Source organism: Podarcis melisellensis, assembly GCF_964234715.1.
Source record: "Podarcis melisellensis genome assembly, chromosome: 1".
Classification (NCBI taxonomy): Eukaryota; Metazoa; Chordata; class Lepidosauria; order Squamata; family Lacertidae; genus Podarcis; species Podarcis melisellensis.
Window position 1 is genome coordinate 111,358,130 of NC_138528.1, and position 26,471 is coordinate 111,384,600.

General features: G+C 44.5%; 1 protein-coding gene across 5 annotated transcripts in view; it reads left to right on the forward strand.

Annotated features, from left to right (window-relative positions):
• Nucleotides 1–25,090, forward strand: part of PDE1A (phosphodiesterase 1A) — a 159,380-nt gene extending 134,290 nt beyond the window's left edge. For 4 of the 5 annotated variants that reach the window (XM_081921869.1, XM_081921871.1, XM_081921870.1 and 1 more), the window contains 10 exons: nt 88–188; nt 2,352–2,477; nt 4,032–4,133; nt 4,257–4,377; nt 5,439–5,520; nt 9,445–9,568; nt 11,419–11,600; nt 16,533–16,826; nt 23,602–23,716; nt 24,930–25,090. In XM_081921869.1, the coding sequence (XP_081777995.1) occupies nt 88–188; nt 2,352–2,477; nt 4,032–4,133; nt 4,257–4,377; nt 5,439–5,520; nt 9,445–9,568; nt 11,419–11,600; nt 16,533–16,826; nt 23,602–23,672 (1,203 nt within the window). In that variant the 3' untranslated portion in view covers nt 23,673–23,716; nt 24,930–25,090. The remainder of the gene's footprint in view (nt 1–87; nt 189–2,351; nt 2,478–4,031; nt 4,134–4,256; nt 4,378–5,438; nt 5,521–9,444; nt 9,569–11,418; nt 11,601–16,532; nt 16,827–23,601; nt 23,717–24,929) is intronic. The other variant, XM_081921873.1, reaches the window with a different exon arrangement.
• The last annotated feature ends 1,381 nt before the right edge of the window (nt 25,091–26,471 follow it).

Here is a 26,471-nt window from a genome sequence, read left to right on the forward strand (position 1 = left end):
AGAAAGGGTAGGATTCTATAAGACAAGATAACTTAGCCAGAGATGAACCTTCATATGATGGAAGGTTTTGTTGTTGTTGTTGACTAGCACTGGCTCACCGAACTGGAAATATTAGCAATGATCTTTGCAGCTACAATCCATGACTACGAGCATACTGGGACTACAAACAACTTTCACATCCAGACCAGGTAAGCTGGTAGTATAAGAACAAACACATAAAACTGGGAAGGAGGAAATCTTTGAGCAGGCTTTCAGGCATTGCTTTCTTGCAATATCCCATGGCAGACTCCCAAGCCGGTATTGCGCATGATACAATGCAGAAATTGCCATCAGTGCAATAATTTCAGTGCTTCCAGAAGGCACGAGGGACAGAAGAGAAGCAAAGTCACGAGTGAAGGGTTCCCAGCCCTCGCTTGAAGCTGGTATTGGCACTTCAAAGTTTATTTATATCCCCTCATTTTTGGCAGGAGCTCTGGTGATAGAGATCATCCAGGCTGAGCACTGGTCAAGATCCCAGAGGCTTAGAAGGGGCCCCTCGTTGGCTCAACCCAGCAGTGTGTAGCTAGGTTATCGGATGTGGCATTCATATAACACTATGGCGCCTATCAGTCATTTATAAGGGTGCCAAGAAATCAGCCCACTTCTACCTAGCAATTTTTTTTTTCATACAATTGCAGTGAAGACTTGTTGAGAAGGATTAATCTAAACGGTCCTGCCAGTGGGAACCATTGCAATGGGTCCTGCTAGAAGAATGGGACCCCCCCTTCCCACCTGCTCCCCTCCAAATTGGCTCTTGGGGGTCAGAATAACCCCCAAAACAGTGCATGGTGGGAGGAGAGGGGAGATCTTTCCACCTGGCAAATAGAACTGCTTCCACAGATGGAATGATTGCCTCAATGCTATTTTGAATTCCAGCCATTGTGATTTGAAATTCATATTGCACCGTTTAATGAAGAGATGGAGAACCTCAGGCCTGAGGGTCAAAAGTGACCCACCAAGCCTCTCAGGACTCTTCCCCAGTCCATATCCCTTTGAGTATTTTTGTCTGACTGGACTGCGTCCTTGAACTCTTGCTTCCCTGGATGGTGGATAGTGTCCGGGAACATGCTGAGGGGGGCTGCATTGAGGAGGAATGCCTCCCCCTCCTCCTGATCAGAATCCTGAATGTTCCCAGGAGCAGGAGGACAGTATAGACAGTAAACAGTGGTTTGCAGAGGGACATAATTCAGAAGGCAGAAGCTGGGAAATACTAGACGAGGAACAGCTAGGAGAAGTACTGGGAGAGAGAGAGTTAACAGATTCACTGTCTCTGGAAAGCTTTCATCCGCCCAGCCCAAGGTCAAGAAGAGCTGATAAGGTGGCAGCGCAGAAAGCACAGTGGTTATGAGCTCAGGGTACAAGACGCGGTAGTGACGTGGGTGACAAGGCAGGAAGTGGATGGAACCCTTAACTGGGAGCACCACCATTCCTTGGAAATGAATTTTTTGTTCTCTCGCTGTGTTCATTCAAGTTTTTAACTGGTAGGAAGACTCCTTTTCCTTTGTTCTGCTTATCTACTGCCAGAGGGGGGAGGAAGCCAATTCCCCGAAGCCGGGCAGGTAGAGAGGTCTGCGTGTGAACATGTGTGAAACAACTGCATCAATTGCTCCTCCCACTTTTGTCTCTGGCCCTTCTCAGCACTGGCATGTGGCCCCTGGAAGTTTGCCTGACAATGAATAGAACCCTTGGACTGTCAAAGGTTCTCCATTCATGATTTAATGAAGGGGTGTTTTCTTCTTCGTTCTCCCACAAATTGCTATGACCCCCCAACTGAAAATGAAGACTCGTTTTCCCTCACCCTATCATGCAGCGTGTCCTAGGACACTGCTCTTGCCAGACATGTTACTCAGTTCATAAACTTTACAGACTTAGAATGCGTGTGTTGATTTATTTATCCAGTGTCATATTTGCTCCCATGGCGACACTGTCAAGCCAAGGCTTGCAAGCTATAACTAAAAATAACTTTTTACCACTCAGTCCAGTAATTCCAAATTTAAACCACTTTTCTATTTTGATCTTAAATTATGGGGCCATTTTTTTAAAAAAAAACCAACACTGAATAAAAACTCAGCCCTTCTCATTTCAGATTTCAAAAGCAAAGATAAAATTGAGATAGTTCTAGTTTTGAAAGGATTTCATGCCCTGATGTGACAGAATGGGCTGCAACATATTGAATTGGAGGTTCCTCACCACTGTCATAAGGTGTTTTCTTGTGCCTTAGCTGGATGCAGCTCTCCTGACTCACCTGACAGGTAGATAAACCTGCCAAGGTGTTGTGAACTCAAGCTTAATATCCCACTCTTTGCATCTAGGTCAGATGTTGCCATTTTGTACAATGATCGCTCCGTTCTTGAAAACCATCATGTAAGTGCTGCTTATAAGATTATGCAAGAAGAAGAAATGAACATTCTGGTGAACCTAACCAAAGATGAGTGGAGGTAAGACAGCAGGGCTTGTTGAGAGTGACACGCATCATAGGCCTGGCTCATAGTATTCCAGCTACCACAAAAGCTCTTCCAGTTGGTTGGCTACCATGTTGCCAGAGTCATATGTCAAAACTTCCTCCAGTGTGAGTGGTCTGTGTCATGTGGATTTTGCCCATTCCAGAGACCCCCGGGTGTAAGGTGGTATATAAATTCAATAAATAATATAGAATAAATAAAAATAACTCTTCGGGGTTTCAGACAGGCAGCCTCTCTCAGCCCTAACCTGGAGATGTCAGGGATTGAACCAGGAAACTTCCATATGCAAGGCAGATGCTCTACCCCCTGAGCTATGGCTCTTCCACATCAGCTTTGTGTGCAGGATGGGGGTGTTGCTAAGTATTAAGAAGACTCAGGGGTACCGGCTTATGACCCCAATCTGCACAAAGTTTGCATATGCAAAGATATCCCTGAGATAGTCCCAACATTGCATTTGGCACATGGGTTCTTTTAAAGGCTCACGTGTGCAGTTTATTTTCCCTTCCCAAGATGTGGAGAAATAGCCCTCAGAAAGCATCCCCACAGGGTAACAAAGGTATGCTGCAAAATGCCCTTCCTTTCTGGGATGTTATCCAATGGAGGTGCTGTCCTACCAGGCGCAAGCTGAGATGGCTGCAAGTCACCACCTGGTAGCTTTTCTGTCACCAAAGTAGTCACCTCCCCCAGCGACTGCACACCACAGCATGAGTAGCGCTGTGGTTTAAACCACTGAGCTTCTTGGGCTTGCTGATTAGAAGGTTGGCAGTTCAAGTCCCCACGACGGGGTGAGGTCTCGTTGCTCTTTCCCTGCTCCTGCCAACCTAGCAGTTCGAAAGCACACCAGTGCAAGTAGATAAATAGGCACTGCTGTAGCGGGAAGGTCAATTGTGTTTCCATATGCTCTGGCTTTCGTCATGGTGTCCTGTTGTGCCAGAAGCAGTTTAGTCATGCTGGCCACATGACCCGGAAAGCTATCTTCAGACAAACACTATCTCCCTCGGCCTGAAAAGCGAGATGAGCGCCACAACCCCATAGTCGCCTTTGACTGGACTTAACTATCCAGGGGTCCTTTATACCTCCTGGTGAGCCTCCTTCTTTAAGGGAACTATCCCGAGATCTAGTTGGTTTCTCTTCCCCTTCTGAGTTCCCAAGTGAAAGTTCAGTGCTGGTGGTAAAGTCTTAACCTTCTCCACGTTCTGCTGATTGCAGTTATGTGGAAATCCGGCAAAACATCCCACCCAGAGCCCCAGAATGTAATTACAGTTCATGATTCTGAAATGAGGGATAACAAAGCAGCAGGACCGATGAAGTAATAGCAGGGTTGCGTTGTCGTATTTTTTAAGTACCCAACTCCCATCAACTCTCAGGAGGCTGGAGGTTTCCAGATAATAATAATTTGAAGTGCTTTTCTCATTTTTAAAAATAATGTTCATGCTCATCCCAAGAGATAAATTAACCATCGCTTTGTGAGCAAAACGTCTCATTAGAGAATAAATACGATTGTAATTTAGTAATGCTGACTGTCTGCAGGGAGCTGCGCACCCTCGTCATCGAGATGGTCTTATCAACTGACATGTCAGGCCATTTCCAGCAGATCAAAACAATGAGGCACAGTCTGCAGCAGACCGAGGGGTAAGTGCCTCCCCCCATTCTCTCTCCAGTGCTGTGTGTTAACATACAGTTCCTATTTGAATGGGAGGGAGGGGAGACTTGCTGTTGCGGTAAGATAATGTGAGAAAATCTTTGAATGGGCAGGATAGACAAAGCCAAAGCCATGTCCCTGATTCTTCATGCGGCCGACATCAGTCATCCATCAAAAATCTGGAAGCTGCATTACCGGTGGACGATGGCACTGATGGAAGAATTTTTTCGACAGGTAATATCCGTCTCCCATGTCCAAACCTGTTCATAAAGATCCCTTATACAGTGGTACCTCGGGTTAAGTACTTAATTCGTTCCGGAGGTCCGTTCTTAACCTGAAGCACCACTTTAGCTAATGGCGCCTCCTGCTGCCGCCGTGCCACCGGAGCACAATTTCTGTTCTTATCCTGAAGCAAAGTTCTTAACCTGAAGCACTATTTCTGGGTTAGCAGAGTCTGTAACCTGAAGCGTATGTAACCCGAGGTACCACTGTATTTGTTATTAGATTTGATTGTAATATTCCTTTTTCTTTCTACTTACTTCTTGTAAGAAAGGGTGAAGGAAGAATTCGCTTCAGTTCACATTTCAAGGTGAACGGTCCAACCCGGAAGCAATAGGAGAACCGAAGCCCAACTATCCTTTGAAATTTGCACTTATCTGAATTTTGCAAATTAGCTCTCCAGCCAAGCTGTGCTTACAAAAAACACTCGTCTGTTATGGGAAAGCATGTGTACAGTGGTGAAAACCACACAGAAAGCTGGATTCTGTTTGGGGAAACTGTTTGTGAGAATGTGTGCATCAGGCAACATTGTGTGCAGAAATGCACGTGTTAGTTGAAATTTGGACAAAACCCAGAATTTTCATGAGAACTTTTAAAAATAAACGAAGAGTTGCAAAACTGACATGGAAATGTAGAGAGCTGAAGGTAAGATTTAAAAAATGAGAAATGGAAAGAAACTGAGATTGTCGATCTCTAGATGGTGTGGGTGCATCTGAGTATGCATGGAAATGTTTGCAGCTCATAGGGAGAGAGAAATAAGCCAGCAGTGCTAAAAACCCTCTGTCTGGAAGCAGCCATTTTCTCTATTCTCATTCATCATAAGTACATGTTTAATATACAGTATTTTTCTTTTTTTTAAGCCACACATTGCAGAAATTTGATGTGAAAGGGACACCCCTTGGCTTAGTTAAATAGTTGGGCTTGTGTTCAGATGCACTCCGTAAATTCTTAGTCTTGCTTTCATTAGTACCTGTAAACTTACGCATTTCAATGTGTCACCTTTTTTAACCCTTCAGGGAGACAAAGAGGCAGAACTGGGGCTACCGTTTTCTCCTCTCTGTGACCGCAAATCCACCATGGTGGCACAGTCCCAAATAGGTAATGCTTGGCTTTTTTATTTTTTACTTTGGAGAAATGATCTCGTGTGTTCATTATGCACACTGTCGCTTATGGAAGGGGACTCTCATAACATCTGGAAGAAGAGAAGAGGATCCTTACCTTTCAAGAGCCCAGTACTCTGAGGAAAGGCAGAGGTTTGGGGATGGATTGTTGCTGCAGGATGGGAATGAGACTATGGCTACGTGAACACCGTACATTTAAAGCACATGACTTCCCCCAAGGAATCCTGGGAAATGCAGTTTACCCCTCACAGGGCCACAATTCCCAGGATTCTTTGAGGAAAGTCATGTGCTTTAAATGCATAGTGTGTTTGCAGCCGATGAAGAAAGAATCTGTGTGCATGTGTGTGTGTGTGTACAGGCCCATGATATAGGAAGATGGCTGAAACTAAGCAGGTCTGCCTCTGGTCAGGTTTTGGATGGGAAACCACATACAGAGTGCTACATATTCAGCCTTGTGTCCCATGATAAAAGGTGGAATATAAATGTCTATTTCAGAGAAGAGAGAATATGTTGATTGTTAGGAACACGGCGTCTCTTGCCTTTCCATTGCCTACTGAAGACCTTCCTCTTTCAACAAGCCCTCGCATATGTTGTTTGCCATCCTGGGCTCCATTGGAAGGAAGGGGTAAACTTGTAGTAAACAAGCAAATGAATGGCTGCAGGACCATTGACTGGGGAAGAAGCATCACCACCTACTGTGAAGGTAGATTTCCCTATAGCACCAAATAGCTATAGTCCAGCTGGTTCTGGGGGAATCCCAGCAGGTCAACAGCCAACATGTCTCCAGCCCAGGTGCCATTGCACAGGTATGGGTAAAAAGGGTGATTCAGCTTGCACCTTTTACGTTTGCAGTAGGAGGAGCTGCAGCCTTGTCCTAGCTCACTTTCCTGGCCTCACCTTGCTTGTTGTAGCTGGCTTGTTGTGGGTGGTAGTTTTAGGTGCAAGTATCACAGGAACTGGCCGTGGCTCTGAGCCACAGGTACATGGCAGCCGGCTGTGCTGATGCTAGACGAGTCTCCCTGCACACACCTAGATGGAGCCTTTGCTGTAGCAGGGATGGGGAACTGGTGGCCCTCCAAATGTTGGAAGCTCAACAGCCCTCGATCCTGCACGGCCAATAGGTATGGATGATAGGCATTGGATCCATCAACACCCAGAGGACCACTTCTGCTCTTGAGGGTCTTCAAGTCAGCCAATGTTCTTAGCTAACGCAAGATATGGGCCATACAGATTTTCAGATTCAGTGCCACAACATTCCACGCATTGGTGTCGTTTCTAAGTCTGAGAATGCCCGTTTTCAGTAAGGTAATGGGGTACCGCTCTCCTTTATGCCCAGAGCATTTATTGAGCATATTGAGACGATGTGAAATCTGTTGCTGTTCCATGTAGTATCGGGCGTTTCTCTTTTTTCACCTGTTCAGTTCTCAGCGGGGGATAATGCTTTGTTCTCTGCGTAATTTCTTGCCTCGACAAGCACTTTTCAAGAAGATATTGTTCGATACTGACATCTCAGAGCTGTGGGTTGAGTTCTGTCTCCCAGGGATATTGCTTGTTCCATTCACTGATTTGACAGAACGCTGCTAACGCATTGTGAAATAACACTCGCGCAGAATAATAAACAGTAATTTGGAATATCAACTCAGACTCATAAAGACCCTGCTCCAAGATCGATCCCCTGTAGGCGGAAGTGTAAAAGTTGCAGCACGCAAGGGCTTCTTCTGCCAAAGAGATGAGATGTTTCTGAGCTCCATCTTGGCTCGCACAAGACTGTGCCCAGAAGGTCACACAGGTGCTTGTTTCCATACACGGATTTCCTGTGCTAGATCAAAGGAGGACAGGATGATCAAGAGACAGGATGATGATCTGGCTCAAGGACTCTGTCCTAGGCAAGGGAACTTCAGGTTCATATTCCCACCCACACCCCTATGGCAAAGTTCACTTTGTGATTTTGGGCCAATGACTCCAGGCACAGCTTCCTCATAGAAGGTAGTGTTATCGTTGATGATATATTTATGTATTTATTTGAAATATTTCTCAACTGTCCTTCATCAGAAGATTCCAGGCAATATACAAAAGTGTGGAAACAATTCATGTAGCATAAATGCAACAGTTTATTGAAGTGTAGGTGGGTTCCCATGAGACAAGACACAGTGATAACAGCAAGAACCTGTATTGAACTAACAGAACTGGACAACAGGGGCAAAGCAACTGCTTATCTACATTTCTGAAGGCCACTCCCACTCCCAACATGATTGGCTGTCTAAACTTCGAAGCTGCGAATCATGACTCAGAGTTTAAGAGCCAATGGCAGATGCCAAAATCCTGAAATGTTCTGTGATTAGATATCATGTATCGAATCAGAACACAGGGGCTCAGAATCCTTAGTCCAGACTCAAGCTCAGGCAAACACAGACCACTGAATACATAACATCTATACTCAACTGAGTTCCAGTCAGAGTAGGCCCATCAAAAACACTGGATCGTGCCCATTAATTGGATGTAACCCAATTTTTAAAGGAAACAGAAAGAAGAAGGCTAATCTTGTTGCACTCCAATAAACACTTATTTGGGTTTTAGTGCCATGAAACTCAGTGGCACTTCTGAGTAAACGCAGGATTTTGCTGCGTAAACCCAGCCTGAGTTTCTGGACGTAAGGGTAGGAGGTAAATGTTAACACCTGACATAAAATAAATAGTGATCCTTTTTGCTCAGCAATTGGACCATGGGAGTATTTCCTTTTTATTCCAACAGTTAGCTGCACAAGTCTAATCATGTCTACTCAGAAGTAAGTTCTATTGAATTCAATGAGGCTTTTTCCTAGGAAAATGAGATTAGGATTCCATCTTAAGGGCGCCTTAAAAGAGAGGTTTATAGAATACTGGCTTGACTATAGAATTGAAAGCTGTAAATATTAAATGTCAACCTTTTAATCCTTGCCTTCACCTTGTGGGCAATATAGGACGTGTGTGTGTGTGTGTGTGTGTGTGTGTGTGTGTGTACTCCCATGGTCTTGCATCTCTAATGCATTAGATTCAGGGTGCGATAGCTTTGCAACATTTATTTTATTGCACACCTGTCCCTTGCCCATATAAACTGGACCTTACATAAACTGGACCTCATATTGTTTATGTAGTTGCTCTAAATATACATCTGTACAGAAAGCCAGTGGTGGAACATTGTGACTAAGCCTACCAGGGCCAATGGACATTGTCCAAAGTCTGTAGCTTGACTGTGCAATCCAATGTATGCATGTTCAGAAGTAAATCCTGTTGCTTTCAGTGAGAGTTTCTCCTAGGTAACTGCAGGCAGAGAACTGCAGACCGAATTTCACCTCTGTCATGGGTTAACCACGTAGTCTTCAGCAAACCACTATACCTCAGCCTCGCCCTCTGAAATAAGAAGGGTGTGGGAATACAACTGATCTTGCCTTGCCGTTTACACCCAAAATACAAGCGTTTTGAACATTCACACACTACACGGATGCTTTCATGTGCAGAGCTTGTGCTGTTACCAAATGCCACATAATGTCCATTGTGCATTTGTGAGAAATTGATGTGGCAGCGCATCTGTTAGGCTAGCACACTTGTCATATACAATTGTAGGCACTTGCTGAAACCGTTATTCCAGCAAGTCTATCCGGTCACATAATTAAGTCATGCATTCTTGTATCTCGATTATGTTTATTTTATCTCTGTGTTGATGGTAATTATTTTACTGTTTTATGTACACTTATTGGATTTTATTTTTAATTAAGCTGTTAGTTAAAACTCTTAAATTTGCCTTCAGCAAAGCTCTATTCGCATTTACTTACTAACTGTACAAAGAATGCACAGGCACTCAATGTTTTCTTCCGTCTCTCTCTCTATTTCTCTCCACACCCCACTCCCAAATTGCCCTGCAGGTTTCATAGATTTCATAGTAAAGCCAACATTTGCTCTTCTTACTGACTCCATGGAGAAAATAGTTTTTCCTCTTATAGAGGAAGCATCAAAATCTGAAAGCCCTTCCTTCTCGACAGCACTAAGGTTTGAGAAGCACACCCCCCCCATTTATATTATTATTGAAAATCGAAATTACGCTAATATAACATTGCCACCTAGTGGCAAGAGTTGCAACTGTGTTACATGACAGCATATAAATCCTGCTCAGGAAACGACTGTGTATATGTAAGGCAAAGACATAGCAGAATACAAATCATTATATTTGAAGGAGCTGGTGCTCAAAATATTATTCAGGAAATTTTGTGGAGGGATGATTTGCTTGGAGGTGTGTACATATGATTTCAAGGCTCTTTCCTCTCTGCCCTAAAGCAAATTATGAATTTAGCTTTTAGCCATTAAGCTAGCAAAATACTGTACGTTTTTGTTTCATAATAGCTTTGCGGCATCTCACAGTCACAAGATCCAAAGCAGAAATAGGAAGATTTGAGGTCATATAATGTAGGGCATATAAATAAAAATAAACCAGCACCCCTTTTGGCAAGGAACAGAGGTCTACAAGTTAATTCTCCAAGTCCAACTAGTGTCCTTTATTTAATTTAGGCTGCATTCTTATACCGAGTTTCCTGGGAATAAGCTCTATGGGACTCAGTGGGACTTCTAAGCAGGCATACATAGGATTGTATTGCCATGGCAAAGAACAATAGAGTTGCGTTCTGCACATGGGCATAGACTGGAGAGGAACAGGGGGCAGCTGCCCTCCCCTAAATCAAGTAAACAAACAAAAACTCTTAATTATAAAAGTAGAAATTGTAGAAAGATTTTGACGGATTTCTCTGAGCACTTGGGGTCAAAGGAAAGGAATTTAAAACAACTGTTGTTGAGACATTTCATTCTGAATCTGCTAGGCAGAGACAGACAGAGGAGGATAACAGATGAGTGTCCTCTCCCCCCCCCCCCAAAAAAAATCCTGGCTATGCCCATTAGGGTGGTTCATTTTTTTTTAAAGTGCCTGCTCCAATGGTCTTATCTTACTACACTAGGGATTATATAGCTATATCTGAAATTTCATGCATATCAGTTAATATCTTGACCCTCCTCCACTGAATTGAAATTTCAGCCTTCATGACATAGGGAAACGACCAAGTAAACAGCTCTTTGTGGCTTAGGGCCCTCGTATTTACAGGACCGACTCTCCTGGTCTGCCCCGCAGAGGACCTTAAGGTGCATGAATAATCATAGTTTAGAGGTCCCGGGCCCTAAGGAAGTCAGATTACCCTCCACCAGGGCCAGGGCCTTCTCAGTGATGGCTCCGACCTGATGGAATGCTCTGTCCCATGAGACCAGGGCCCTGCAGGATTTAACTTCCTTCCACAGGGCCTGTAAGACAGAGCTATTCTGCCTGGCTTTCAATTTGAACTTAACCTGATATTTTATTCCCCTTCCTTCCCTCCCTCTCCCCTTTTTATGAAGATTACCCTCTCTGGGATCCCACAGCTAATTCTCCCTGGGTCTCCTCGCTGGCCCAAATAGGACTAACTTAGCCAGCTAGCCCTGGTGATCATCTAATGTTTTTCCCTAAATTGATTTTTTGAATTCAATTAGCTAGTGTAGTAAGAGAAGACCTTTGGAGCAGGCATTTTCGAAGAAGGTTTTTTATGAACTGCCCTAATGCCCATGTCTCGTTGCCCTTTCCACCCTCCTCCATGTAGGGGATATTCCTGCATCAGTTATGGGAGCCTTTTACAACCTGGCATCCTTTAGACTGTTGATTTCAACCCCATCCAGAACTGATGTCAAGCTGTAGTCAAAAGCCTCTGGAGAACCCCAGGCTGAGTTACGGGCTACAATGTATTACTGTCCTTTCTCCTTGTCTGTGCCCCTGAAGTGTCTTGCTCTGCCTTTAATCTAGTTCTTTAATCCACCCCCTCTTCTAGTGACATCGCTGGAGGATCCAGTGTGGACGTACACAGAAGGATACATGTTAAAAATGCTGGGTGTGTTGGCGGGTCTTGCTCAGAAAACTCTTTGACCACCGTGGACTTAAGAAGCTTTAAAGACTCCCTGTTTCAGATCATACAAGAGAACAAAGACAGGTGGAAAGAGTTAGCAGAAAAAGGTACGTTTTCCATTTGTCAGAGTTCCATTTCCACCCCATTGGCTGGTTCACTCGTGAGCAGCAAAGTATCTCTGTTCATCTGCGCTCAAAGACAGTTTCCTTGCAAAACTACTACACATTCAAAACACCGTGAACACACAAATGGATGTGTGCATGCGAGAAAGACAAAGATACAGTGATCACCTTTTTTTGTGTGCATGGTATTTAGGAGTATTTTTCTTTCTAAAGTTGTAGTCAACCTGCTGTTCCCTTGATGGACCCTTTCAGCATTCACACCACTAGGTGGCAGATGTCCACGCCATCTCTCACAGTGCTGTCCTTTCCATACTCGTGTCTTGATAGACCATTGCATATAAGAGATGAGAACCTGAAGTTTCCTTTTGACTGATAGCATGCAGTTAGCAAAGTCCAAGTGAAAAGCTTGCTTGCTTTCAAAAGGATAAAACGTTAACGAAAGAACGTAAGCAGAGGCATGCTAGGACGGATCAAAAAGGTCCGTCCAGTGCAGCGTTCTGCCTGCTACAACTTTGGTAGAGCATGAGACTTTTAATCTCAAGGTTGTGGGTTCATGCCCCATGCTGGGTGAAAGATTCCTGCATTGCAGGGGTTTGGACTAGATGATCCTTGTGGTCCCTTCAACCTCTACAATTCTATGATTCTGTGTTTATGGGAAGCCGACAAGCAGAATGTGAAGGCGATCGCCCTTCCCTACTGTTTTTGTCCCTGCCTCCAGTAGCAACTGGTATTCTGAGAAACATCGGGGGTTGGCTTGAACGGAACTGAATTGCAAAATTTGGAAAACAGTTTAATCCAATTGTACGAGGCATCCCAATCAGTCTGGAAGCTACAAATTACAGTGTTTTTCACTCCATAAGAAGCACCTGACCATAAGACGCACCTAGTTTTTAGAGTGGGAATGCAAGAAAAAGAATATTCTTTAAAGGGAGCGCTGAGCAGAGCCTGTATGCATCCCAGGCTCTGCTCAGAGCTCCCTTTTATGAGCCGCGAGGAGCATGTGTGCAGCGCTTGCAGGCTTTTCCCCAAGGAGGGAGAAGGGCAGCCTGTCACTGACAGGCTGCCCTTCTCCCTTCTTGGGGAAAAGCCCCCAAGAGCCACACACACGCTCCGCGCAGCTCGTAAAAGGGAGCGCGGCTTTTGCGGTATTTTCCAGGAGGTGGAGGAAGGGACAGAGGGGCTGCCCTCTGTCCCTTCCCCCACCTCCCCCAAAGGCAGGTAAAGCCACATGAAACCTCCTCAGGGCAGCGGGATGAAGGCTCCCCATGCCCTGAAGAGGCTTCGCGTGGCTAAGCCAGAAGCTGGAACAGCAAGAGGGAGCACTGCGCAGCAGTGGCGTAGCGTGGGTTGTCAGCACCCGGGGCAAAGCAAATAATTTGCATCCCCTAACCCGTGGATTTGCGCCCCCTAACCCTAACCCCCAGATGTTGCGCCCGGTGTGGCCGGCCCCCCTGCACCCCCCATGCTACACCACTGCTGCGCAGTGCTCCCTCTCACTGTTCTGGCTTCTGGGATAGCCGTGCAGCCTGCATTCGCTCCATAAGACACACATACATTTCCCCTTACTTTTTAAGAGGGGGAAAGGTGTGTCTTATAGAGCGAAAAATACGGTAGGTGAGATCCCTTGAAAATGAACAAAACTCTTGTGACCCACCAAGCAAAATGCAGCCTACTAGCCACTTATCGAGGCCTGCCAAGTTTTGACAAACCTTGCCCCCATGTTTTTGCCGTCCTAAGTAGGAAGGGAAGCATTAATAGGTCTCTGACATGTGTGCCAGCTTGCCCCCGTGATTGAGGGGGCCGGCGCTGAGTGACATGTGGCACACAACGCATAGTGCACTGATGACACGCATGCACGCAATGTGCTGATGTGTCGTGTGCCCGTCGTGCACCTTGTGCATGTGATGCAAGCAGGCTGTGCGCATGCACAAGTGATGTGAGTATGCTACATAGTGAGCGCACATGGCATGTGCATGGTCATTGTGAAATTTTGAGGGGTGAGGTCCCCTCTTGAAAATTTTGGAGGGGGGCCTCGGGGCCCCTTAGTTGGCACCACTGGTCTTTGATGGGCTCTCACATAGAGCTGCTTGGGTTGTATTTGGCTTGGTCAGTCACAGATTGTGTGGCCCCCCACCCTGGGAAAATCTCACTCTGTGACATAAAACCTCTGTCTGTTTCTGTGTGTGTTTTGTTACTTTAAAAAAATTGCATTTTAAAAGTTTACAAAGAAAGCACGAAGTAAACATTACATCCAAATATTCAAAACTAAAAAGGAAAAATAGAAAAGAAAGTAAAAATATAAAAAGAAAAGAAAATTATAAAGAAAAAAAGAAAAATGAGGAAAAAAAGAAAAATGATGAATAATAATAAAGGGGGGGGGAGAGAATTAATCAAATACACAAAATGGTTCAAAGATTACAAACAGTAGTTTAACACACCAGGTTCCAAGAAAGAAATTACATTTGTCATCCTTCTTTTCTTTCTTTCTTTCCTGTCACTTTCTTTCTGTTCTGGAATGTTAGTTGACTTCCCTCTATCTCTTAGCAGCTTCAACACTTTTCTTAAATAACAAGTATTCTTCATTGATTTAGTTAAATCTGTTTTTCCCCAATATATCTGTGAAATTAATCTAAGGACAACCAGGTGTTATTTTTGGAACCATATTTTATCAGGTAGTTTCTGAAGCAACCCCATTCCTTTTTTACCTTATCGCCTCAGTGATCTCTTATTGTCATTTTGGCTAATTTGAGGTACTTGCACAACTTTAATTGCCACTTGTCTTTTGTTGGTATTAAATCACTTTCCCAGTATTTTGCGGTTAGCATTCTAGCCACTGTTGTTGCATAAAGAAACACACTTTTGTTTTCATTTTGTGCAATAAGGTTCCTTCGTTTTGTTTACATCTCCAACACATATTGTTGTTATTTATATATATTTTTTGCTAATTTGGATGGCGTCAGGCACCATCTGTAAATCATTTTCATAAAGTTTTCTTTTATCAGATAGCACAAGGTGAATTTTAAGTCTTTTTTCCATCATTTTCCCCATTTTTCCATCTCAGTTGGATAACCAAAATCTTGTGCCCACTTCACCATCATTTCCTTGACCTCCTCGTCTTTAAGGTTCCAGTCCAGTAATAATCTGTATCTTTTTGATAATATATTTTTATTATTTACTAAAAGTTCTTTTTCTAAATCCAATATCTTCGTTTCAAATACATTAATATATTTGGTCTGATTTAAAATTTTTATTTCACTGGATATATTGTAGCCAGTTCACACCTACCTGCTTCAATTCTTCATATTTTTAAATTTAATTGGTTATTTTCTTTTTCTAAAATTTCCTTATATGTTAGCCAATTAATGTCCATAGCTTTCTTTTTTTACTGCTATTGCTTCTATCGGTGACAACCACCAAGGTGTTTTGGGTGCCAATAATTTTTTGTTTCTTTCCCATACAGTAAATAGAGATTTCCTAATTATGTGACTGAGGAATCCTCTGTGGATTTTAACTTTATTACAGTGGTACCTCTGGTTACGAACTTAATTTGTTCTGGAGGTCCGTTCTTAACCTGAAACCATTCTTAACCTGAGGAACCGTTTTAGCTAATGGGGCCTCCCGCTGCTGCTGTGCTGCCGCCGTGCGATTTCTGTTCTCATCCTGAAGTAAAGTTCTAAACCCGAGGTACTACTTCCGGGTTAGCAGAGTCTGTAACCTGAAGTGTTGGTAACCCGAGGTGTTTGTAACCCAAGCTACCACTGCATATCCCAGATAACTGTGCCAGCCGAACCTATTTTTTCAGCCTTCAGAGTCTAATATATTGGCTTTTTAAAAAATCATCCATTCTTTAAGCCATACTAAACATGCTGCCTCATAATACAATTTGAGGTCTGGTAATGCAAACCCTCCTCTGTCTTTTATTTCCATTAGCAGTTTGTACTTTATCCTTGGTTTTTTTTGCCCTGCCATATAAATCTTGCCAAATCTCTCTGCCATTCCTTAAAGCAATTTAGTCAGCTTATTATTGGGATTGTTTGAAAAAGAAACCACATTTTTGGTAGCACAGTCATCTTTATTATAGCTATCCTTCCCCATAGTGACAAATTTAGGCTATTCCAAATTTCCAAGTCTTTTATTATTTCTTTCCATGTTTTGGCATAGTCATCATTATATAAATTTATGCTTTTTACCGTGATCCAGATTCCTACGTATTTAACTTTGTTTGTTATAATTAGCCCGGTCTTATTTACTAGCTCTAATTTTTCTTGTTCGCTGATATTTTTCACTAATAATTTTGTTTTATCTTTATTCAATTTAAAGCCTGAAACCATTCATTTTTCCCATTGCTTCTGTTATACTTTCTGTTGGGTTTTCTATCGTAATGATGAAGTTGTCTGCAAATGCTTTTAATTTGTAATATCTATTTCCCAATTTGATCCCTTTTATTCTTGGTTCTTCCCTTATTGCCTTTAATAATGTTTCCAATGTTGTTATAAAGAAAAGTGGTGTTAGCGGGCAGCCTTGTCTGATGCCTTTAGAAATATTAAACGTATCTGATAAATCATTTATTATCAATTTGGCTTTTTGATTTTTATATATTGCTTTTATGCTACATCCAATTTTCTCTCCTAATTCCATTACATCAATAGTTTTCTCCATAAATCTCCAAGACACATTATCAAAAGCCTTTTCGGCATCCACCAGCATCAGTGCAGCTTTTTTTATCAGGCCTCATATCCAAATATTCCTAATGTATTGATCACCATTCTTGTGTTATAATACATTTGCTTCCCTGGAAGGAAGCCTGCTTGATCATCGCTGATAATTCTCTTCAAAATCTTTTTTAATCTATCAGCCAATATTCCTGCAAATAATTTATAATCTGAATTTAGTAAAGAAATTGTTACTGTTCTATAGAAGAACAAGTGCCAAAAGCTGGTGGGGAGAGAAAGGAACAGAAAGGCCAAAGCCGACGTGCCACAGACCCGTTGCTAGAGCAGGTGGCAATGGAGACACCAAATGAGAAGAGCAAGGAAAGCGGTGTTGAAAGGCCATCTGTGGACTTGTCCCATACCTCTGTCGTCCTTCAAGTGCACTCTCTCAATTCCCTGCCCAAACCATCTGACTCTGAGATCTCACCAAAGGATTCTTTGAATGGAAAAGAGACTGCAGATGTACAGCAAGACACAAAACCTTGTGCTCCGCTAAATGGTAAGAGGACATCAGCAAGCATGCCTCGGATGGGTTTTGTTCAGGTTTTGTTTTTAATCTCTATTTTTCTATTACAGATTCTCACATTCAAATCAATATAACCACACAGTAATCATCAACTTCCCTCTCTCGCCCCCCACTCCATGGTTCGTTTTCGTTATCCATTACCACTGCATATCCCAATTACTCCAAATATTTTCTTTTATCCCCATTCTCATTATATCTTCACTTAATTCAAACTGCTGAATTTGCTGTAACCCTGCTAATGTTTTATCCTGCTTACAATGATTCTCCAGCTATTCTACAAACATTTTCCAATCTTCCTTGAAGGCTCCTTCTTCTCATTCTCTCATTCTATTCGTTAAATTTTCTAATTCTGCATATTCCATCAGTTTCGTCTGCCACTTCTCCTTTTATTGGCGTCGTTCCCTCTCTCCATTTCTGAGCATATATTGTTGAGGGCTGCTGAATAAGGTATTCAACCCTGCAGTTAACAGATCGCACCTTATGCAAGCATGCACAGACTAATAGGTCTCTATGTAAAAGAAATTAGCCAGTACAAAAATGTAGCCAGATTCAGCTATCAGCAACGAGTTATAGTGTTGCTTGGGAATTCTAAAATACCCCCCACCAAAAATCTGAGATTTATAAATCACTAATGGCAGTTTGTTAGTATCTAGATGTTAATAAACTCTGGTCAACCTGGAAAACGCCTGTCCCAGATCCACCCCCAAATTAATGTGAGGCACAGGCTAGTGTTTAATCAGAGGTTAAGAGCGGTAGATTCGCAATCTGGGGAACCGGGTTCGCATCTCCGCTCTTCCACATGCAGCTGCTGGGTGACCTTGGGCTAGTCACACTTCTCTGAAGTCTCTCAGCCCCACTCACCTCACAGAGTGTTTGTTGTGGGGAGGAAGAGAAAGGAGAATGTTAGCCACTTTGAGACTCCTTCGAGTAGTGATAAAGCGGGATATCAAATCCAAACTCCTCCGCCGCCGCCGCCGCCGCCTCCTCCTCCTCCTCTTCTTCTTCTTCTTTGCAGTTTGGAGGGGCAGGGAAGGAGATGCTGCGTCTCCCCACCTCCCCACAACCAGGGGCGGATGGAAGGGGGTGCGGTAGGCACTGGCCACCCTAGGTGTTACCACTGAGGGGAGTGACAAAATGCCAGGTGGCACTCACTGCGGGGCCTGCAGCACGCTCAAGTCGCGTGTCTCTCCTGGAAGAGACATGGTGGATTGGGAATGCGCAGGCTCCGCACTGCCCAAACGGTCCACCTGCTGCCTCCCCCCCCCCAGCTGTAGGGTGGCTGAGTAGGAGGAGGCAGGCAGACTCCAGAGGCCCTGCAGTGTGCTCCGCCTCATGGGTGGCTCACCCTGCCCCTGGGCGCACCGCCCCGGGCGACTGAGCGGCTTCCTCCACCGCTGCCTGCAACCACACCGCAGAGAGTAGGAGAGTTCTGTCCTGCTGGGTGTTCCCTGCACAGATCCCTGCAGGCAGTAGGATTGTTTAGGGAATCTTTTAATGTTTGATGTATTACGGTATTTTAATATTTTGGGGGAAGCCGCCCAGAGTGGCTGGGGAAGCCCAGCCAGATGGGCGGGCTATAAATAAATTATTATTATTATTATTATTATTATTATTATTATTATTATTATTATTATTATCCATTTGGTGGGCCTCCCATGTACAGCAGCTTCATGTGCTGTGTCTGCTTGGCCTCCCGCCTCTGGCATCATTGACACCCCCCCCCCCCCGTGTCTTGGCTTGGTGTGGTTCAGGTCCCAGCCACTGCCACTGATGGCAACGCCACCTGCCCCTGCTCCATGGCTGCCTTGCTTATCCTTCACCGCTGCCGCTGCTGCATTATGGGAAACAGCTCTCCCTGAACCAGCCACAGCTCACTCACTGCTGCCTCTCAGGCTGACATTTCAGAATAGGAAGCAGATCTTCATCAATGCACGCAAGTCCACTTTCCTCTGTTGAAGGGATGTAGCCCTCCATACACTGTTGGATCACAACACCCATGATCCATGACTGTCGGTCATGCTGTCTGAGGCTGATGGGAACTGGAGACACTAACATCCAGAGGGCACAGGTTTCCTACCCCCTTTGCTCTATTGAAGCAGCCAGATGTTCAACACCTTCATTTGTGCATCTGAGCATATACAGTGGTACCTCGGGTTACATACGCTTCAGGTTACACACTCTGCTAACCCAGAAACAGTCTTCAGGTTAAGAACTTTGCTTCAGGATAAGAACAGAGATCGGGCTCCGGCGGCGCGGCAGCAGCAGGAGGCCCCATTAGCTAAAGTGGTGCTTCAGGTTAAGAGCAGTTTCAGGTTAAGAACGGACCTCCGGAACGAATTAAGTACTTAACTTGAGGTACCACTGTACAGGGTTTGGGGGATATTCTTTTCGCATACTGTGCTACAGCCTTTCATTGGTTTCACTAAGAGTTACTGTCTCCTTCCTTGGAGGTTTTTAAGCAGAGGTTGGATGGTCATGAATGCTTTAGCTGAGATTCCTGCATTGCAGGGGGTTGGGCCAGATGACCCTTGGGGTCCCATCCAATTCTACACTCCTATGATTCTATGATATAGCTGCAGAGTGAAAGATCCAGCATTGGAGATCAGATTTATATAGGCATCTGGATTCACATTTCCCTGTACTTTCCTTGCAATGCCTTTCTGGGCTCCCCTGAAATAGCTGAGTGCATATTTTGATATGGGTTGGAATCCACACATTCACATCCAGGGCTATCAGTTATTACATGTGATCATGGACACTTTGGGGTGGGGCCTTGGTTTTTATATCTCCGATAAAAAGTTTGGTGAAGCATCCAAAAGAAAAGGCTCAGTCTATATTAATAGAAGCTATTAAACTTCTTTTAAACTTGTTATTTATTTTCTGAATGCCAAGGTTGCTGGGAAAGTAATGCTCACCTTTTCTAAGTAAATAGCGAGGGCTGGTTTCTTTTTCTGGCTGAGCAAATCCTCCGCCTGTTATTACAGCACGTCCCACTAATTGTAGGCACTTAATATCATTGGAATCCCATGGGCCAAGTCATTTGTACTGAAAAATAAAGAACAGGTTCCATTGCTAATTTTACATGATTTTAATGTGATGCACCCCAAAACGGAAAGTCGATGTAGAAGCTTTCATTTCATTAATATGGAACATTCCTTTGCTAGTACGGAATGGGAAAAGGGAATAGCTAGAAAGCCCTTCATCATACACTGTGATAATTAACTTGGATTAAAACTAATGAAACCAACTGCAGCCGACATTCTGATGGGAATGGAATTTGTCTATGTTATCTGTAGGAAAAGCATTGCCTGTAAATAGAATTCTATGGCTTATGTTTTATGTTAACATTATAGTGATGTTAAGTGTGAGTTTGGAAAGGGAGATTGAGTTGCTGGGGGAAAATGGCTGTGAGCTTCCCCACTTTTTGACCAGGACCTGCTAGTGGGTCACAGCCTGATCCAAAGTGGGCCATGACAGGGGCCCTACCATCATGCAAATATATGGTAATAGGTTAAGAAATGGAGCCCCCAATGAATGCATGTTTGGGTTAAAAGTGGGTCCTGGGTCTGGAAAGGTTGAAAACTGATTAGCCAATCTGCACACATACAAAATATTATCGCTTTCAGTGGGAGAAAGCGAAGGATTCATCATCAATGAGAATTGAAGCTGCAATCCTGTACAACTATATTGGCTGATTGCTGGGTCTGGCGAAGCATTCTTCAGGCCCCCATTGCAGAGCCACTTTGCAAGGTGCTTCTCAAAACCTGCCATTCAGCTGATCATCAGGATCTGCAAATTCTTTTTCACACGGCTTTGCAGGCATCAGAAATCAGTGTTTAGGAAGAAATCTAATTCTGTTCTTGTTTAAAGGCAAACATGTTGACACTTTCTGAAATAGTATGTGAACCGAAACACAGCTAGAGCCAGGGCTTTTTCACCTGTGGCTCCGATCTGGTGGAACGCTCTGTCACAAGAGACTAGGGCCCTGCGGGACTTGACACCTTTCTGCAGGGCCTGCAAGACAGAGCCGTTCCACCAGGCCTTTGGCCAGGCATAGCTTGACTCCCTCCTTTGGCAATCTTCACAGAAGTCTAGCCCAATGGTTGCCATCAATTTGATTTGAATTGATTTTATAATGAAATGATTTTAGAATGCTGTATTATTTTATTGTTGTTAGCCGCCCTGAACCTGGCTTTGGCTGGGGAGGGCGGGATATAAATAATTTTTTTAAAATTATTATTATTATTATTATTATTATTATTATTATTATTATTATTATTATATGCACACAATAGTGAAACTAACAAAATAAAAGAGTATTATATTACAGCCAGGGCCTTCTTTACCCGGGGGTGCAAGGGGTGCAGGGAACCTGGGCGCCGAATTCTGGGGGGCACCAGGCACCCGCCACTGAAGCCGCCTAAGCTCTTAACTATCTACCTGTTATGAAATAATAAATAATTTTGCTCAAGCTAGAAAAACAAAATACATATATACCTAGGTGTAATGGTTCTAGGGGTTGCTCATGCGTAAGTTGCCGCCACTCCTGGCTAGGTTGCCTGGTTGAACCCTTTCTGTCTGGACTGCCCTTCACTTCATGGCTGTCTCAGTCGCTGGCATAATCCGTCAGTGGGTGTTTCTTGAACTTCTTCCAGCAAAGAAGTTCTTTGACGCCAAGTCTCCTCCTACTCTCCCTGCGCGGAAGTCTTCTGCGCAGGTAGGGTGTGGGCAGAGGAGTACCCGTGCTCTCCCCGCTGGTCTCCGGTGAAGAGTCCTGGAGCCTCCTCTCCGATTCCCCCATCTGCCCCCCTTCTCCACTGGTGCTACGCTGATTTCCTTCCCCAGCAGATGGGCTGCCTCTCTCCCTACTGGGACCCTCTCCGGCATCCCTCTGGAACCTTCCCTCCGCCTCTGGCTCCGGTGGCAGTTCCCTGACACTAGGTATTACCGAAATGTATACCTACTGTTTCACTAAAGGACTTTTGACTTTGTGCACTCATTTACCAAAGATGTGCTGCTCCAGCAGCGGTGCTTGTCATTCACAATGACAGCTCTTGTCATTCACAACAGTGCCATACACGTGAAATTAACCCTTACATCAAAATATTGTGTTACGTATTGTATTGAGCTGCTATGCGGCAGCGGGGTCAGCGGCACCTTTGACACAAATGATGTTTCTCCTAAGTAGGTGCCTAAACAATACTTATAAGTTTAAGTGTGGTGGTGGTGTATACTTAAGTATAAGTGTGTTGTAAATAAATGAGTAAATAAAAAAGTTTTTTTCCCCCTCCCTTCTTTCGTAAACAAGAGAAAAGGTGTGTCTGACATAAGCATAATAAAAGTTAATTTGGGAGCTAAACTAAATTTGGGGGCGCTGGGCGGATCTTTGCACCCCAGCGGCGCATATGCTAAAGACAGCATTGATTACGGGAAATTGCTTTGCAAAGATTTCTGTGTTAGGCAAAACTGCATATATAAATGTGTCTATTAGGATAAATTTGAACTAAAATGCTGGTGGGTTTTCAGGAGGACTTTTTAAATTAAAGAAATTGCAAATTGGTGTGGGATTGTGCAGAACTGAATTTAAGATTGAAAAAAATGAGAATTGGAGAGAACCTAAAACTGGCAGATTCTACTATCCCTCTTGGTGGCACCTGAAAATCTCTTTTAGCTGGGCCAGGCTTTTGCCTGCTCCACACCTGATGTCATATATCTGTGGTTTTCAACCAGTGTGTCATGACACCCTGGGGTGCCTTGAATGATGGTTAGGGGTGCTGTGGGCAACACTGACCTCTGTCCCTCCTTCCTTCCCTCCCTCCTCTGATGCCCTCCCGTGTCTCTTCCTCCCAAAGGCTTGCACAGCTGTTTGTTGCAGCAGCCCTGGCTATAAGCTCCCCAGGCGAATGGTGCCTCTGGGGCTGCTCAGGGGGTGCTGGTTGCCAGGAGCTGAGGTGGTCTTGGAGTAAACAAGCAAGCGGGTGAGGGAGCCCAGCCAGCCAGTCCACCAGCCCTTGATGTTGGGAATGGACAGACAAGTCCCAGGTCCATGTGGGGCAGTGTGAGGAGGCAACTCTCTTTGGGGCAGGGAGAGGGCAGCTCAGAGACCAGGGGCAGCAGTGGCGGCTGCCCAGAGGACTTCGAAGGAGAGGGGAGAGGAGACTGAGGGAACACTCCACAAGGGAGGGTGTTCAAAAAAGGGTGAGAGCCTGTCAGTTCTACAGGTGAGGAGAAACATAAATGGACTCCTTAGCCCCACAGGGGTGTTGCAGGAAGAATGTAGTTGGTCAAGGGAGCCGTGGACTCAGAAAGGTTTCTGGCAGGTAGGCATGGCTTGGCCAATATGGCCTATGGGCCAAATGGGGAAGTCTGCTGGACCTAAATAGGCCTGCGGACCAGAGGTTCCCCACCCCGATTTGCCCACTTATCTGGGAGTCACCCCCAATGTGCTCAAGTGGGACTTACTTCTCAGTAGACGTGTATGGAATTGTGCCATAGATGTGCTTAACTGTGTCTGCATCTCCTGGTTCTCAAGGCTAAAGCAGAATTTAAGTGGCATATACAGTTCTCCACCCACCACCACCATTTGCAGCCATCTTGTGAGGTGTGTTAGGCTGAGAGGCCTTAGGCCAGCCAAGAAGTTTCAACTGTTAGGCCACACTTAGACAGTCAAGGCCACATAATAGCTGACTCACATGACCTATGTGGAGACTTTTTAAAATTTTTTAAAAAGCTTTGTTTTTCTTTCCAGGTGAGCCTAACCTCAATAAGACCCCAGAAGTGACACCTGAAGAACAGAAGCAGAAGCTGCTCCGCAACTAGATGAGCTGCATCCTCAAATGTTTCTGCTGTTTTGAGAAGGATAGGTAATTGTTTTCTTACCTGGTCTTCCCCTTGCAACAGAGCCCTGAGAATTAAGTTGCCAAGTGGTCATGAAATGGCTTCAAGTCACGTTACGGGGTCTGCATCCCATCACTCTGTTTTCTGTATCTGGGTGACTGTTTTATGTGAATAGTTAAAAGAAGAAGCCTCATAAAGTTGTAATGGGGTGGAGCGTGTCCAAGAGAAGGAAGTCCGATTGTGGGAGGGACTTGTATCTCAATTGCTTGGGATCCAAATATCCCCATGTGGCAAGTTAGCGTTGACCGTTGGGGCCAGTTTTGCCAATGCAGTGGTTCGAGATATCAGGAGGAGACAACCGACGACACTGTGTGGAGTTGTTGCTCATGTGTGCTGAGGCTGGGAGTGAAGAGGGAGAGGTGGCACTAGGGTACTTTTTTTGGTATTACAATTCATCACTGCAACTTTCACATTTTCAAAACTTCAGAGAAAAACAGGAAATAGGGCACTGTTCGCCTATCACGCCCCCCTAGTGGAAGGATTTCTGCTTCTGCCATGGGACTTTCTCCCCTCTTTCCCCTCTGTGTGTGCACCTCTTACCCTCCCTGAATCTGCTCTGCAGGGTTAGTGGAACCCGTGGAACAGATTTAGGGGGTACACCGGGGGAGAAGAGGTGGGGGGACCACTCTGTTGCACAAGCAGAAATCCTTCCACTGATGGAAAGTTCACTTGGTGCTATGTTGGATTCTGCCCATAGCCAGTCGTGCTGCCTTTGTTGGAATGAAGCCACGGAATTTCCCTTCTGACACCAGTGTTGCTGCTGCTTACCTGGATAGGACTGGGACAGGGCACAGTGGTGATGGAGAGGTTGTTCCCATGGTACTGCCTTCTTCACCACCCTGCTTGGCTTAGCTCTGCCCAGGTAAACAGCATCAATACTACCCTTGGGAGGGTGACCTCCATAGCTACACACACACCCTTCACCACACCTGGAAATAACCCACTGTGCTTTCATGTCCTTATTGTTGTAGCATGTGGCATACCTTTCAATTTTTAAAAATCTGCTCCAGTCAAGCGGATGCTACTTAATGACACTGGGAGAATCAGTATCCTTCAGTGTGTAGTCCATTCTCCTTTGTAACCTTCGAAATGTCCAGTTTCATTACTCCACAGTTAAATGCCTTGAGTTTCGCACAACAGCAAATCTCAACCTTCTCCCTCCTCCATTTCTGTTTGCAGGATGAACAGTGCAGCACTAAGACATCTCCATTCCCCACAAGGCTGCTACCTTCTGTGCCAAATCATCCTTGGACCATCCTATCTATAGACGCAAAACTGATGGATACTGAACATTAAACACTACAAAGCCCTGAGCTGGTAACTCAAGGCACTTAATAGCAGCGCTGGATATGTGGAGTTATTTTATTCCTTCTTCTGGTCCTGCTACCCCTCAGCTTTGCTGGAATGCTTACCAGCCAATTCCCTTTGAAATCCATGAACGAATGTTGCCATGTGCAATGTGGGCTGAAGACTGACTGGCTAGCAGAGACTTCTGGACAGCCTGTTTGGGACGGAAAGCACAACCATGGCTTGTAGATGACCGAGGGGTTCAGTGAGTGGGTGACATACCAAGCTGAAGTCACTACAGACAGCCTCAGCCTTTCCTTCTCGCAGCCCTGTTGCATAATGACGCTTGTCTCTGCATTTATGCGGGTCCTTTTCTTTTTCAAAGCGCGGGAGAGAGATTCCGAAAAGCTGTACCGAAAAATTCAGGAGTTGCGGAAAAGCCTCTTGAATAAGCAGTGAATGTATTGTTGACACCATTCTGTGTGTAGGTGGTGGGAGCAGGTATTTTATTTAACCAGCTTTTTTAAGAGAGAGAGAGTGAGAGAGAGAGGGGAAAAAATGATCTGTTTAAAGGTAGCGAAATAACAGTAGGTCACAAGTTCAAAGTGTTGCCCTTCTTGGGCTCTATTAGATGAGGCATTGCCTATAGGTTAAGCATGTGCTATGCATGCAGAAGATCCAAGATCTAATTCCCTGGCACTTCCAGTTTAAAAATGAGCTGTGCGAGGCCTCTGGCTACAGTCTTGGAGAGCTGCTGCCAGCCTGAGTAAACATTACTAGGCTAGATAGGCCAATTGCCTCCTTAAGGCTGCTTTATATGTCTGTTGTTCAAAACTATCTTGATAGATATGCCATGAAATTGCATTGTGTTTTTTTTAAATATATATATATACAGAGAGAGAAAGACAAAAGAACTACCAATGATTGGGGTACGGGGTCTTAACTTGCTCATAAACCACAGGCTAATGGTCTGTGGGCACCACTGAGGAGATAATTCAGTCCAAACCTGTCTATTGTACTGAGGACAGCACAGTGACTCTGCATGCCATAGCAGTTCCTCTTCGTCTTTTCAGGCCTCTCTCACATTTTGAACTGGGTACATTCCAAAATATCAGGGATGGTATAAGATAATACCAAGAAGTCATAACAGATGCCAGTTGCCGTGGAAGCCATAGCAGATCTGCGCAGTTTTAGTACGGATTATTTAATTTGGGGTGGGAGTGATGCAAAAGATTTGGGGGGTGGGGTGGGGTGGGGTGGGAGAGAGAAGCATTTTAAGATATTTTATAAGGGCCAGAGCTTACCTTCAGCATGGACTTTTGTGTACAGTACCGTAAACAAACAACATTTCAAAGAATAAAAACGTATGATATACTGTATAATGCAACTTGCGGTTTGGCTACTCTTGCTCTCTTTCTCTGTGGGTGTGCATGG